Here is a 16,481-nt window from a genome sequence, read left to right as displayed (position 1 = left end):
ATGTAGAAAAAAGGCAACTCATGACCAACAAATTGATATTTAATTTTCATATTTTTGTGATTTTTTAAAAACTAAAATGAACAATGCTTTCAAAATATAAGTTTCACTAAAAGTTGACATGACCTACTCTGTGCATTCCCATCAAGAATTTTTTTTCCCACTATTACTATTGAAAAAAATATTCAGGTTTTATTACTTTTTTCTCTTGAAATGAGGCCTAATTTGATTGACCAATAATAATGAAAATATATCAATGCGTTGGTCATGAGTTGCTTTAAAGTCACATGTCATGGGGTCCTTTTTGAGCCCTGAGGAGGATGGGTGTATAGTCGACGGGAGGAGTACACAAGAGTTAAAGGAAACATCTAAATTTCTGTGTGAATTATTATTGTATTATTATTATTATTATTATTATTATTATTATTATGATATTATTGTTCAGGCTTTCACTGCTGATGCCTAAATGCAGAAGCGAGCAGAGGGGAGGGGGGTCCTCGCTCATTGCGCATGCGCGACAAATGTTGCTGCCGTAGCCAGACAGCAGCAGCACGGAGCACCGACACCGGGGATGGTCTCTTCATCTTCTACAAAATACACGAAATAACCTCCACAAAATGAAGTTTCCTTACTCATAACGTCGTGAGGAGTAAGTATCGCTCTTGTCACTTCGGCTCGCCTCGTTGTTTTCCGACAGTGAGAGGCTAAAGTTTGCTAAGCAGCTGGCCTGCTCACAATAAGCACAAAGAAGCTCCTTATTTATTGTGACTCGAGCTAAGCTACTGGACCATTTCTGGTTCCCTCTGAGGAAAAGTAGCCCCGGATTGTATGTTTTCTGGCTGAAATGGTCATTAACATGTATTAGCTCGGCAGTACCGTCAGCTAGCTATTTTAGATTACAGCACATTAAGGCTGGATTGCTACACTGATAGCTAACACCTAGCTACAGACTGGCTGTCTGAAAGTTAACCCAGCTCTCTAAAACACAGTTTAACTCTGATCCGGCTAAAATCATTAACTGAGGACCGAGAGGCCATAGATCCACAGGGAATGTGTGACCTGCTGTCTGTGGAAAAGGTCACATTATCCTGTGAGCACTAATGAAGATTCTCTGTTTATTTACACTCCCTACACTAGGGCTCAACATTATTATTCTCAATTTCAATTAATCTGTTTTTTCTGTATTGATTGATTACTGTTTTGTCTGTAAAATGTCAAAAGATAGTTGCTATCTCTAGGCCTGTCAAGATTGCTTTCTGGTTGGACCATATATAGTCACAAAAATAATTGATTATTGTCATTTAAGGCCATTTTATGCCACTGATATGATTTTAATATAATAGTAGGGCTGGGCGATATGGACCAAAAGTCATCTCCCGATATATTTAGGCTGATTATCGATATAAGATCTATATCCCTATATTTTTATTGCAAAGTGAGAGCAAATGTTCAGTCGAAGTCAAATATGACATGTCACAAGTAGTTTAATTGAAACCGTTTATTTAAGTACATAAATACTGTATAACAACAAGAGTACCTTTAAAAAAAATCACAGCTCCATAAAGTGCACATTTAAATAAAAAAATATCTTAAATAAAAATAGCCTTTGAAATAAATATATCGATATATCTTTTATATTGATATATCGCCCAGCCCTATATAATAGCATAATTATTAAAGCCGGACCAAGATGGGATTTTTGAGTCTGATGCCGATACTAATTTTAGAGGTGGGGAAAAGCCATTGATGTTTGATATAGGAATTGTTTCCATTGTGAATGAAAATATTGAATTATATATTTCATTGTTAGCAAGTCTATAATGACTGAGAAAATAAATCAAATAAATATCTAAATAAACATAATTACTCTTTTGTATCAGTCAGTTGCTGACTATTAAAAAAAATGAAGAGCTAACACCATTTTTAAGTCATGCCAAGCTATATTTTCTGCATTTTATTTTGTGTAAAGTTTAATAACGGCAAATATCAGACAGCATATACATCTAGGGCTGGGCGATATGGACCAGAAGTCATATCCCGCTGTATTTAGACTGAATACCGATATAAGAGCTATATCCCAATATTTTTATCGCAAAGTGAGAGCAAATGTTCAGTCAAAGTCAAAGTCAAATATGACATGTAAAGTGTAGTCACAAGTAGTTTAATTGAAACCGTTTATTTAAGTACATAAATACTGTATAACAACAAGAGTACCTTTAAAAAAAATCAAAGCTCCATAAAGTGCACATTTAAATAAAAAAATATCTTAAATAAAAATAGCCAATGAAAAAAAATAGGCCAATCTTTTTCTGAAATAAATATATTTATATGAGAAAAGAATAACGAACATTACAAAATAACTAAATATGACACACCCTAGTAAGGGCAGCATTTATATATAAAAGAAAAAAAATTGAACTATATCGATATGTACAATATGGTCTAATTCCATATCACGTTAAAAAATATATAGATATATTTTTTATGTCGATATCACCCAGCCCTAATATACAGCGATACAGACAGGCAGATATCTGTCAACAGACATATCTGTCAGGCTTTAATAATACATAGCTACACCCTTTCAAAAGAGCAATGATCTTTTAATTCTGAAGAAACATTACATTTTACAAACAATGTATTTACATTGTCAGCTAATTCTATAAATGATAACTGAAACTATAAATAAATGACTAAATAAATCTTATTACTGTTCAGTGTCAGTCAATTGTTTTTGTTAGCAAAAGATGCATGTTAATACACTGCTAAAGTAGTTCCCCAAACGTAAGGACCTTTGTTCAGCATAGTTTTAAAAATCATGAGACCCAAAACTTATGACAGGAGAGAAACCTCTGCTGTTTATTCCAATATCATGTTGACTAAAAACTAAACAAGCCGCATGCAAACACAGTCAATACATTTTTATTTGTGTAGACAGAAAAGGTGTAGATCATAAAAACAGAAAAGAAAAGAACAATTGGACAGTTGGAGACCAATGCATGCAAGACTGATGAAAGATAAGAATTATGAAAATGTAGTAAATTAGATTTAAATTATATAAGAAAGAAAACGGCATTAAACAAACTAGAATAAAAATTAGATAGACTGAAAAAAGAAACAAATAAATTGAAAGGATATGATAATATTAATAACAGTTAAATAAAAGCTTGACTAAAAAACAAGATAAAATGGTTTATAAAAACAAAACAAAGACGAAATAAATAGACGAGGCGGGAAATATCTAATAACAAAATACAATAATATTTCCAACATAAATACAGAAAAGTAAGTGAGTAAAATAACATAACTTCTTTCTATAAAACATTCTTACTCCAAAGCTTCGCTAGTTTATAGTTTTAATCACTTCAGCAAAAGAAAACTAACATTTAACTGCTATTTACAGATATTTATACACAACAATAAACAACCCAATGAGAGTGCAAAGGTGCTGGAATAAATCTGGGATGCTTACATTACTTCATATACATGATGTAGGCGGATATACAGTTTATGAAAAATGCTTAGATTTATACTGTCAGTGATATTTACATGTCAAAAACTGTATTTAAAATAAAGTGTAATTGAATACATGCTGGCATGCCAAGACAACATTTTATCTCAGTTTAAAACCTTTGCCATCATTAACTTTGCACTGGTATGACAAGTCGGTCAAGTATCCGAGCAGTGGAAGTGAACTAATGGTGAATCATAAACTGTCTGCAAATCTGTGATGAATCTGCAAAATGATGTGTGACTAAACCAAAAAAACTCCCTTCCTCCAGTGTTAGAGATGGAGGGTGGATCTGCAGTATGGCTGCAACATTATTATATAAATGTTTAGTTATTCTGACGTCTTTTTTTCTTGGTTGACTCCTTGTTTGTTGTTCAAGGTAACAGCTTTTCTTTTTCTGCTTTGGGATAGTGAAACTGATAATATGGTTGCCACTTTTAAGAGAAGAAGAATCTTTATGATTTCTGATAATTTCCTTCAAGTTTTTTTGTTTTTTATTAACCCATTGAGGCCTAAAACGCCTGTAAAACCTCTGGGCGATTTTAAAATAAGCCCCTAAAACCTGAAGTTTTCTGGAAATTCAACAGAAGTGTCAACGCTTCTACTAAATAATAGATTTTTCAGCCTCTGTAGCAGATAGAAATGAAATTCAAAAAGTATTTGAGAGCTTAAACAAATACTACAAAACGACGTATCCGCTTTCCAGGCTTCAATGGGTTAAAGCCTGACCAATATTGGAATTTTGAGACTGACTCTGATTTCAATGTGGAAAAATTAATCAATAACCAATATGTCGGCCAATATAATAATTTTATTGAGCTGGAATGATATGGTGGAATGAAACTTTCTAGAGTCGGACAGATGAATCAGTATACTGATCGATCAAGGTTCTAATAGTTTGGGATTTTTCATTAGTTTTAGTTTTAATTTCGTTGTAAATTTTTATGTTCAAATTCATTAAGTTTTAATTGTTTTTTTTAGAGTGAGTTTGCTAGTTTTAATTAGTTTTTATCTTTTGGAAAATGCTTAGTTTTAGTTTAGTTTTTATTAGTTTTAATGTTCGTTATAGTTTTTTTGCAATGGGGTATTTGTTGGGTGCCAGATTCAATAAGGTCACAATAAATGTTGCCTTTATTTCCTTTGTCTGTTCCATCTCAGCCCCAATAAGTTTATTAAGTCATAAAACCAGATAGATGAAATAGATTTAATATCACGGTTTACGTATGAAAAAACTTGAGAAAGAGGAAAACGAAGGACATTTTCACTATAATTTTAGTTATTTTTAGTTAGTTTTGTAACCACAAAATACAGTTTCACGTAGTTATCGTTTTTTTTTTAAACTCTCGTTTTTATTTTTATTTCAGTTAACAAAAATGTTTTTTCAATTCTAGTTTTCGTTATTTTGTTATTTTTCGTTAATTATAATAACCTTGATACTGATATTATGAGCAGATATCGGCCTATTATAGATCTATCTGTATCAGTGTATATGCTGTCTGATATTTGCTGTTATTCAATTATTTTTACACAATATGTAATGCAGAAATGCTGCTTTGCATGTTTTAAAAGTGGTGTTCGCTTTGAATTTTTTGTATTCTGTTTTTTCTTTCTTTATTTAGCTATTTAATTTTCTCTATTTATATGATTGGCTGACAATGCAATTAATTGCTTGTATAATAATGCTAATTATTATTTCATTTTTAAGTTTTATGTGTGAGAAAGTAGCTCTCTGGGTACCTTTGTAGAGTGGGGAAAAAATGGTTCACAATCCATATAAAAAGGTCTGTTTTCATTCCAGCTCCAAAAATCACTATTTCAGCCACCATATCTGTTATCGATTAATTATCCCGCTCAAAAATCAGTATCAGCATCGGTCTCAAAAATCCAATATCGGTCTGGCTATATTACTTTCTCAAACATAAAACTTTATAAAATAATATTTAACATTGTTATTCATAATTATACAAACAATGAAGTACATTGTCAGCCAATTCTATAAATTACTGAGAAAATAAAAAAATAAATAGGAATAAAATAAACATCATTACTGTTCAGTTTCAGTCAATTGCAGATGATTAAAAAATGATAATAAAAATTAAGAATAAATAATTAACCCCATCTCTAAATAATGCCAAGCAACATTATCTGCATTATATATTATATTTGAAAAAAATCACAACATATTGGACAGAATATACACAGATGGATGGATGGATGGATGGATGGATAGATCGATCTATCTATCTATCTATCTATCTATCTATCTATCTATCTATCTATCTATCTATCTATCTATCTATCTATCTATCTATCTATCTATCTATCTATCTATCTATCTATCTATCTATCTATCTATCTATCTATCTATCTATCTATCTATCTATCTATCTATCTATCAGGCTCTAGTTCATAAGTGCTTTCTTGGACATGTTTGTGCACTTTGCTGGCTTTTCTATATTCAGATTTATGAATCATATGCTTGGATTAAAGACCAATGCTTCAGTGTGATTCAAGCTTTTCATTATGAACAAAAAAACATCATGCTGCATCTGCTGTTTTGTTCCAAAACATCTTTTTCCATCTCTGCTGCAGGGTGTGCACACAGAGAGCTCTTAACAGTACAGTGATGTCACTTTATTACAAGCTGCCATTTGCAAAAGGTCAAACTGTTCTGAATGTGAGAATAGGCGATAGCAAAGTCATTTCACACCATGAATGTAAGTGTCTGTCAGCGGCTGACTCGTGCCTGTTCTGTTCCTCCGCAGTATGGTGAGGAGAAGGTGTCCCATGCTGCATTAGTGGAATAGTGACATGCTGGCCTGTCTGCCAGCATCAGGTGACCCTACCATCAGACTTCTCTCCCGCACGCAGATGAACACTGGACTTCAGAAATGTAAGTGCTTCCTCCCTCCGTGTCGTGTTTCCATTCAGACGACTCATTACCTCACGGATCAGACAGCGACTGTGATGATGTTTGTAACATAATATATCCAATATTTACGTGACAAAAATGTGTTGTAATTAGGGCCGGGACTCGATTAAAAAAATTAATCTAATTAATTAAAGGCTTTGTAATCAATTAATCGAAATTAATCACATTTTAATATTTGACCTGAGAACAGTGAGAAGTAATTTTTTTCACATGGATTTTAAGTATACCATTGAATAATGACTGAATACATAAGCTTAAGCAACCAAAATATTGTTTATTTTTGTTCAAGTCCAACAGACCAGTGCAATTTTTGCCATTAAGTGTAGCAATAGCATATTTAGACATATAGTACATTTCAGAAATTCAGGTAGCCTATAGGTAGGTAGACCTTCTGTAAACTATAATACCTTTTTGTTTTTTTAAGTAAAACACAATCCACGCTAGCTACCACACTAGCCGCTAGCTGCTATATGTTTAGCATTGAGGTGATACTTGAGGCTCGATGTGCTGCGGTGATATGTGAATTCCTCGTTGCATAGCAACACAACCATGCTGTTATCGACGCTTCCATCCCTTCGTTTTTTTGTTAAAAAATTTCCCTGAATTTTCATGAACACTAGTTGGTGCTCCAGTATAATCGGTCCGCCTGAAACTCATCCGGTGAGAAACGTTCCGCGGTGCAATAATAAGTTCAATTAAAATGCGTCAATTTTTTAACGCGTTAATTTTTGTGACAAAAATGTGTTGTAATCATGTAACTTGATACTTCTACTCCACTACATTTAGCTGCATAAAAGAACATGATCAATGTAAAGTGATTAGGCTCTTTTTTATTAATTAAACCTCATAATAGTATATTAAGTAGTTGAAATTACAATTTATACACTAATCACACATTTAAGCAGTGGTGGAAGAAGTATTCAGGTCCTTTACTCCAGTAAAAGTACTAATACAACACTGTGAAATTACTCCAGTGCAAGTAGAAGTGCATTTATGTAAGTATAGAAGAACATGATCAATTTAAAGTGATTAGACTCTTTTTTTTTTTTTTTTTTTTAATTAAACCTCATAACAATATATTTAGTAGTCAAAATTAAAACGCTACTTACATAAATGCACCAAAAATAATAATATAATAATATATGTAGAATATATAAAACAATCTGAATGGATCCATTCTGCTGATACTCTTGTACTTTTACTGCAGTAACGGATCTGAATACTTCTTCCACCACTACTTAAATGTGTGATTAGTGTTTCTTTACATTTTGTAAGAATAGAAATGTTTAAAGTGTAACCAGCTTTAAATGTGATGAACAAAATGTGTTACAGTTTAGGTGTTGAACCCTTCAGTGTAATATGGGGTTAATTCATTTTTATTTATCCTGCAACTAATTTTTGGTTAACAAGAATCTAATAACGATCAAAAAACAGTCCAAATTAGCATCCTACCAGTGCCACTGAAGCTACAGTGACAGTGCAAATTACATTGTAGCTTGTTTTCTGGCTGCAGAGCTCTCACCCATTTTTGGACCAATTTCAAAGGTTTTTTGTCCCCATTCGTCAGCTAGACACAAAAATATGATACAGGATGAACAATCCCCTCTTCAGGGAACATTGCATTTGATCTATAACATTAATGGAAGCGAAAAGAGTTGGCTAACTTCAATTACTACAAAACTCTTAACCTTCTGGGGTCTATGATCAGGCTGGGGTGATCAGATACTTGAAACTTTCTCCAGTTTTTTGTTTGACGTTCCGAGGTCATGTAAAACCAAAGATATGATCGTTTTAATTTGATAGAACAAAAATATTTATTCAACTGTAAAAGTAGGATGGGACGAGGCAGGCGTGGCATTTAGTAAAAATTGAAAAAAAAAAAAGCTCTAATCATCTAACACTGTTCCTATAAATAAAATGTTTTTATGGTATTTTTTTATGTATAGTTTTATTATATTTGAATATTTTTACCTTTTATATGTTCATATTTGTAACCTATATTTACATTTTCCAGGTCTTAAACAGTTCATTGAGCATATTTGTGGTTTTTATTGTCATAAATAGTATAATTTTATTTCAGATTTCATGATTTTTGTGTATTTTTGGGCTCAATATATTAATAAAGTGGGTTAAAGTGAAACAATAATTGTCAGATCATGTTGAAGTTGTGCTGAGAAAATACCAATTACCAAACATGAGTATAGTAAATATTATGTGGTAGATAAAGGGCAAATAGGCTCAGAGCCCAGAGGGTTAATAGAGAGCTGTAGCTCGAGCTGCAGTACATTTTATTCCCATATTGCTTGTTGTCATACAGTGCAGTTTTCCAGAACAGTTCCGTGTGCTTTGCCTGTTTGATCTCACCATTCACATATTGCAGGGGAAACTACACAGAAGATGAGATCTGCCAGCTATCCAACCCCAGCAGAGTTGGATGCCTATGCTAAGAAAGTTGCCAACAACCCTCTGACCATCCAGATCTTCCCCAACAGTGTCAAAGTACCTCAAAGGAAGCACATTCGCCGCACAGTTAACGGGCTTGACACGTCGTCGTCCAGCCAGCGCCACAGCCCCTATCCCTCTCAGGTCAGCTCCAGTAGGGGCCTGCTGGCTGTCCTCCGAGCGCCTGCCAAAGGTGTCATCAAAGAGTCGGACGGTAGCCGAGCCCGGCACATTCAGAAGGCCATCATGAACCCTCACAGTGGGCCGTACGCCACTCAAAGCACTTTAAATCTTCCTCAGCCTGCTCCTCACCTACAGGGCCCCTCTCAGCCTGCGGCCCAGGCTGCGCAGAAGCAGGGTATGGTTCACCCACAGGCGCTACAGCAAAGCATGACTCACCCAATGACTTTACAGCAGCCTCAAACTATGCCTCACCCGCAGGCGCTACAGCAAAGGAGCATGGCTCATCCACAAGCTCTGCAGCGGCAGCAGAGTTTGTCCCAGGTTCAGACTTCACAGCAAAGATTGGCTCATCCACAGGGCCTACAGAGGCAGCAGAGTCTGCCTCACCCCCAGGCTCTGCAGCAGCAGCAGCAGCAGCAGCAGGGCCAGCCCTGCCCGCCCGTCGGACCACAACAACACCTTACTCACTTGCAGACACTAAAGCATCAGGCGGCTCCTCCGCAAGCTTTACTTTCACAACAAGGAGTGACTCAGGATCTGCGCCACATGTCTGACGGAGCTCCGCTTCCGAGCCTGCAGCACACCCAGGGGCTGGTCGGCTCGCAGCCCCTCCCCCAGGCTGTGGTCACAGGACCCCCTACCATGCCTAATAGCCTCCAGCAGCCCCAGCCGGGGGCATACGGGCCCCGGAAGCTCCCCGACGCAGACGCCCCACCAAATGTAACTGTATCTACCTCCACCATTCCACTGTCCATGGCAGCCAGCCTGCATCAGAACCGGCCGAGTGACCTGAGCAGCATCGTGCACCAAATCAACCAGTTGTGCCAGGCACGGGCAGGTATGGGTACCACCTCAGTCTGTGAGGGCCAGATCGCAAACCCCAGCCCCATCAGCCGCAACCTGCTGATCAACGCCAGCTCCAGGGTGTCCTGTCACCACCCGGCTCTGGGCTCTGTGCCCAGCTGCCTGATGGTGGGACCCCCAGACAAAGCTTCAGCTCAGACTCCCAATGCTGCCCTGCATTCACAGCCCAATATAGCTGCTACTAATAGTATACCTAACTTTCACGCTGACCCAGAGAAGGTACAACTGCAGCAGCAGCAGCAGCTGCAGCACCATTTACATCAGCAGAAACAGCAGCAGCAGTTACAGCAGCAGCATCATTTACAACAACTACAGCAGCTGCAGCAGCAGCAGCAGCAGCAACAGCAGCGCTCCTGGGCCCAGCATCAACTGGCCCACATGCAGCAGCCCCCTGAGGGGGCTCATCCTTGCAAGAACCCGAGGATGGAGCCTCCAAGTGAGTGTGCTTTCCCCTCTCGAAACCTCAGCTACTCCCACAAGCTACCCAACGCTGCACCGTCCTTTCCTCTGAAACACCCTGCAGAAAAACCACGATCATCATCCCCTGTTAACTGCCCAGTAGGTTCTATGCCTTACATTAATGGCCACTACATGCAGCCACCGTGGGGCAGCATTTCAGCCACAGCAGGTAACAATGGATCCGGTCCTCAGGACCTGCCAGTGGCTTTCCAGGGAGGGCAGGCGGCTGCCTCCACAGACCGCATCCCAGGGGCAAAGTACAGACCGGGGAAAGAGGGTCCTCCTGGACAGTCCAAGATGATGCAGAATGTGGATTTCTTAGGAGCGGGGTACCAGATGCCCAGCTTTCAGGAGCAGAACATGGATGTGATGGAGAAGATGCACAGGTCAGCCATGGGCCAGGTTCAGGAGCCCAACAATGGTGGAGGTGTTCACACTCATCACCCAGGCTACCGTTAGAAACGTGCGCTTATCCCCCTCGGTGTGTTTTGAGTTCCTCTACACAGCTACTGTCAGCTTCTGTGGTTTATTCTTTAAGATCTTGCAAGTGATCAATTACATTTTATTGCTTCAGAGCTTGATTTGTAGACCCACCAGGTTGTGATTATTCAAAGTATTCCTCAGGTCTTAAGCCATGTCGTACCTTTGTTGCAGATGAAGGGTTTTTGAGATTGTTGTCCACTGTTGAGTAGAACTTCTTTTTTCATCACTGGCATGGATGTGCTGCTCTTTGCTCGTGTATATATGGTGTTCTAAAATATTAATTTGCAGCTGAGAATATGCTTGCCATATGATTGTCACAGTGCTTTCCTTGGTTGACATGGAACAACTCAACTTTTTTCAGCATTTGTGGCCTTACAACTGCCCAAAGGCAAGATTTAGGATGTCCTTGTGTAATGTTTTTATTTGCAATTATTTAACTTAACAGGTTTGTGATCCATTTACATAAGAAGGTTACATGTATATGCAATTAACAAGACTGTTGATAAGGTTATTGTCCCACAAGATCTCTCCCATAGTTAAGGTGTACACTAAGTGAGAGCCACAACTCCTCTATCAGGAATACAACATGGCTTCTGAGCTGCACCGTGAGTGGTCCAGGTAGTTTTTGCATGGGTGCAAAAATGGCTAAATATCACTGTTAAGCAGATTTTTTTTTGTTATTAATAAGACAAAGCCAGCACTAGCAAAAACAGTAACATTCTCAGTGTTGTTTCTCAAGTTGCGAGTAGTTTCTCTTACGTTTGGAAAGTCTAAAGTGCCCTCTTGTGTGTGTAATATTTCAAGAATTGCTTTTGAAGTAGTTATTTTATTAACAGTTTTTGTCGTTTTTTCTGTAGATGGTCCTACTTGAACTGTAGACTTTTAAATGTTATGCCTCACATTTGGCAAAAGGAGCAGAAACTCCATTAGCCCATGTTTGTCTTTAGCTTATGTGAAACCGAATGGCATCCCATTAATATTAAAATGGTGTATGTATATCAGTATGTGAAAAAGCAAATTGATCACTTGCAAGCATGCAAGTACTTCGAATAATGCAAGCTGGAAAAATGCTTCATTTCCCTTCCAACACATTTCCTCACCACTTTACTACTGTAATACAAGTGAACTGACGTGGTGTGGACTTTCTCTGTGTGACTCGTGGTGGGCCGATCGTCTACTAATCACTGGCCTTACCCTGTGTTGTATTTCTGCTACCTATAAAGAAAAAACTAAGAACATTAAATGCAGGTTATGTTTTGCTAGATGTGTCTAGCATGAAGCTCTGGACCCATTTCCTCCTCTAGTCTTGTTTCGGGTTGATGTTGCTCTGCGAGCCTCAAGCCTTTCTGGAAAAAGCCTTAAATGTCACAGTAGTTATCCTCTACTTAATAGTTACCGTAACCCACTTCCTCTGCCAGGATCCCGACTTAAGTGTGGCTTCACTGCGGAAGCCCAATTCTGCCAGGAGAAGGAAAAAATATGACAGAAAGACCCTGTAATTTAAAATAATGACTTAGTATGTCTAAACTAATGAGAATCGCCTCATAATGACTTTGTATCTTGAAATGATGAGAAACATTCTCAATAAAATGACATACTATTGCAAAATAATGACTTGCTATCAAAATGAGTCATTGACTTGCTATCAAAATGAGACATTTTCTCAAATTAATAAACTGTAAACAATTTTCCAACTTTCATTATTTTGAGATTCTAAGTCAATATTTCGGGAAAGTTTCGTTATTCTGAGATGCTAAATCATCATTTTGAGATTAATTTATTACATGTTTTGAGAAAGTTCCTCAAAAATATTACGTACTATTGCAAAATAATGATTTGGCATCTCAAAAAAATACTAAGTATCTAAATAATGAGACGTTTTCTCAAAATAAACTGTAAACATTTTAGCTTTCTGTCATTATTTTGAGATACTAAGGCAATATTTTAAGAAAGCTTCATTATTCTGAGATGCTAAATCATCATTTTGAGACTAATTTATTACATATTTAAGAGAGTTTCTCATTATAATGACTTTGTTGTGAACTAATTACTTGGTATCCTGAAATAATGGGAAACTTAATAATTACTTGGTATCAAAATAATTAGAAAAAAACTGAAACATTTAGATTTTAGCTTTCCGTCATTATTCTGATACTAAGTCAAGTTTCAGATTATTCTGAGATGCTAAATTATTATTTTGAGACTAATTTATTACGTGTTTTGAGAGAGTTTCTAATTATAATGACTCCTTCTTTGTGGCAGAAATGTGCTCCCATGCTTCATTGAGAGAAAATACGTCATATTTTCTTTCCCCTGGGCTTTGGTTCATTTGAAACTTATACTGTCAGATCATTGGGCAGTTTATGTGTACAGGCAGTGGGAATGGGTCATATTGCCTTAAATCTAAATATTTAGGCAATGAAGCTACTCGTACTTGTTGATAAATCGCCCATCCTGCTATCTGAAATGTTGCCTATCAAGGATTTAAGATGATTTTAAAATATGAATAGTATCTAGCAGAATTAATAGGTATGTAGAACAGGGCTGTAGCAGTTATTTTAAAGTATTTGGACTGTGTTTTAGTTGTTATACTTAATAAATATCCTGATATAGTTTCTTAATTTATTTTTTTGGACCACTGCATCCTGAAGCCATAGGTGTTTTCACATTAGGTGCCATAGGTGACACATTGATGCAGACAGTGTAAACTGAGCTGTCTGCACTCGGAGCTTTGCATCCACACTTTAACCTGACGTCTCCGACAACAACAAGCTTACAGAAGCAGTTACAGGCGAAAAGGGAGACAGGACAGCGAGATGATCGGAGAAAGAGCGCTGAGATGCAAGCCGTAGCTTTTCTGGATTTTGGTCTTCATACTTGATGGCAGTTTTTTTTAATTTTATTTTGTTTCCTGGCTCTCATTTTTGACGTGCCTGCCCCTTGAAGCTGCTATGACTTTAATCTTAACACACACTAGTATGATTTGTGTGTGCGTGTGTGTATGAATAGTAATGATGTATGGGCTGTGTCAATGAAAATAATTTATGGGATGGGTGCAGGGCGGAAGTTGCCGCCGCCGCCCAGATGCTGGTAAATTTGGTAATATCTTCCAAATATATAATAACTGACCAGTATTGGGAGTGGTGGGACAGGGTTAAGGAAGACACCTTCCAGGCCTGTGTGGGTTTCTGAACTTTAAATCAACACTAAACAATTCTACAGACCTGCCCTGTTTATTTTGAACTGCCTCGTTACAGCCCGACATAGTCAGGTTCTACAGTTTCATATGAAGTGCCTCCACTGGGCTTAGTATGGAGAAATGTGTGAATGGATGCTTGTGTGTGCATATGTTAAGCTTGGGTACTTGCACACAGGTGTGCACGCTGACAAACGTGCAACAAGGTTAATCTCTGATGGGGGACCAAGCTACTTAGTGTAACTACTGATACTGTGTCATGGACTGAAGTCCTGAAGTGTGCCACGATTCCTTGACACTGTCAGGATGTGTGAACTGTTTGCTGCTGACTCACTGACCAAAGTGACCAAGCGTCCCTCTCTGTAACCACCCCGGCCAACAAAAGCCTTGGTTATGTTCTAACAGTAATAAGCAACAAGCTGGTGACATAAAGGAGAGCTGCTGCCCTCATTTGGACGGTTAAAGGGACAGTTTGGATTTTAACAAGTGAGGTTGTGTGAGGTTCTTATCCACAGTGTAATCTACTGTAGCTAAATGGATTTACGCAACCTTTAAAGAATCCAGTGTACTGTAAGAATATTCACCTCTTTACCTTGCTGTCATGCAGCTAGGTTTAAGCTGACGTGGGGGGAACTGGGAGCCATTATTTCCATCTATAAAGCACCAGGATGCTTTGACAAAATCAGCAATTTTACCTCGCAGAATGCAGGAGGTGCTGGTCTTCCACTGCCTCAATAGACCTTTTTTTTACAGCAAAGCAGGAAAAGCACAGGTGTGTTTAATAACCTATTAAAAACTGATAGCTGCATCCCACATAGTGCAGGCCCTGGTGTTGTGGACCTGATGGGAATGAGAAATCATCATTTTTAACCTGTGCTTTTCTGACTAACAAGTTAAAATGTCTGCTGTGAAAAAGGTTGAGCTTCAAACTGATTTTTCAGAACACCAAAGTCACACAATAGGCATGTTTCCATCAAGGAATTTGCATGAGAAATCTTGATGGAAACACCAAAATTCTATAAAAATTTCGAAAACTGCATTCAAGTTTTTACGCTCGCTTGAGGTACGTTTATGCAGCTTTGGCTAATTTACATTTTCTTTAATGCAACATTTCAAATTTTCGCTTCAAAACTGGCTTCGACTTTAATGGAAACACGACTACTGACACTTACAAACTAACAAATGAAGGGAGTGCGCAGTAGACAAACAACTTTTTCTGCATGGTAAAATTGCTGTTTTTATCAATGGAGTCTGGTGGCTTTGAAAAGAGCATAAATAACGGCTTCAGTTCCCTCATTGTAACGTGAACAGAGCTGTCTGACAGCAGGGTCAGCGTACACGTTAACTGACTGATATTCATACAACCCCTCTTAGAAAAAAATCCAAACTATCCCATTTTTAAACAAAACTTTGAAGTAAAAGTGTAAAGATGTGAACGTAGTATTAAAAAAATCTAGAGTGAGTGGTTCCTGTTTGCACAGTTCACCCCAATGTGTTTCCGCCAAGCAAGATTCAGATGTTCTAACCAGAACTTCTGTTCTGTGGTTCCATTTCACCATTTTATGATCATGCAGAAACGGCTTCTCACACAGTGTCAATATGCAGAAACTGAGAATCCACTGAAGCACATTGTAGCTCACGTTAGTCGGCGGTAGTTATTGGGGCTCAGGTGTGCAACAACTCTAGATTTTTTTTATACTCCAATTAAAACGATTGTCTTTGATCAAAGATGTTGTGAACAGTGGTGGAGGGGGGCTTACTTTCTCTACTTTGTGAAAATGTGATATTCCAGTTTTGCCTAACCTTCAGGAATAAAATGTCTTGCACAAACATTCCCCCTAACCAAAATAAAGTTTGCAAACACAAAGTTTCTACAAGTGACTCTCTTCTTTATGTACATATAAATATGGTCAAAATGATTACAGTGCATATGAAAGATATTCATCTTTATCAGCTGAAACACATTCTACACATGTGACCTATTTACAAACATTCAAAAAAAAGGACATTAAACATGTAGTCGCTAGCCCCTTTCAGACCGATGTTTCAAGCCGCAATGTTTACGCCTCTGTGGTGTTTCTCCTTCAGTCTGAACATGCCAGAGGTGTAAAGGGGGACCAAGTGATCCGCCTCTACTACCTTCAAAGGGTTTGAATTGGCAGCAAGATGGAAAATACTGGATGTACAGTACCAGTCAGAAATATGGAAACACCTTCTCATTCAATGTTTTTTCTTTCTTTTCATTATTTTCAACATTGAAGATTAATACTGAAGACATCAAAACCATGAAAGAACATGTGGAATGATGTAGTAAAAATAAGTGTTAATTATAAACCATGAACATTCTGGCTTGTTAATAACATAATTCCATATGTGTTCCATCATTTTGATGTCTTTAATATTAGAAGATTTAA

The 16,481-nt window shown here is 37.4% G+C and overlaps 1 protein-coding gene across 1 annotated transcript; it reads left to right on the top strand.

The window, feature by feature from the left end:
• The first annotated feature begins 346 nt into the window (after window positions 1-346).
• LOC131970056 (protein FAM222B-like) lies at window positions 347-15,937 on the top strand. Its single transcript, XM_059331315.1, has 3 exons — window positions 347-646; window positions 6,274-6,401; window positions 8,821-15,937. Exons 2-3 carry the CDS (start codon window positions 6,320-6,322, stop codon window positions 10,845-10,847), a joined length of 2,109 nt encoding a protein of 702 aa, XP_059187298.1. The 5' UTR covers window positions 347-646; window positions 6,274-6,319; the 3' UTR covers window positions 10,848-15,937.
• The last annotated feature ends 544 nt before the right edge of the window (window positions 15,938-16,481 follow it).

This window comes from Centropristis striata, chromosome 4 (genome assembly GCF_030273125.1).
Source record: "Centropristis striata isolate RG_2023a ecotype Rhode Island chromosome 4, C.striata_1.0, whole genome shotgun sequence".
Classification (NCBI taxonomy): domain Eukaryota; kingdom Metazoa; phylum Chordata; class Actinopteri; order Perciformes; family Serranidae; genus Centropristis; species Centropristis striata.
This window is presented reverse-complemented; position numbering and strand designations above follow the sequence as displayed.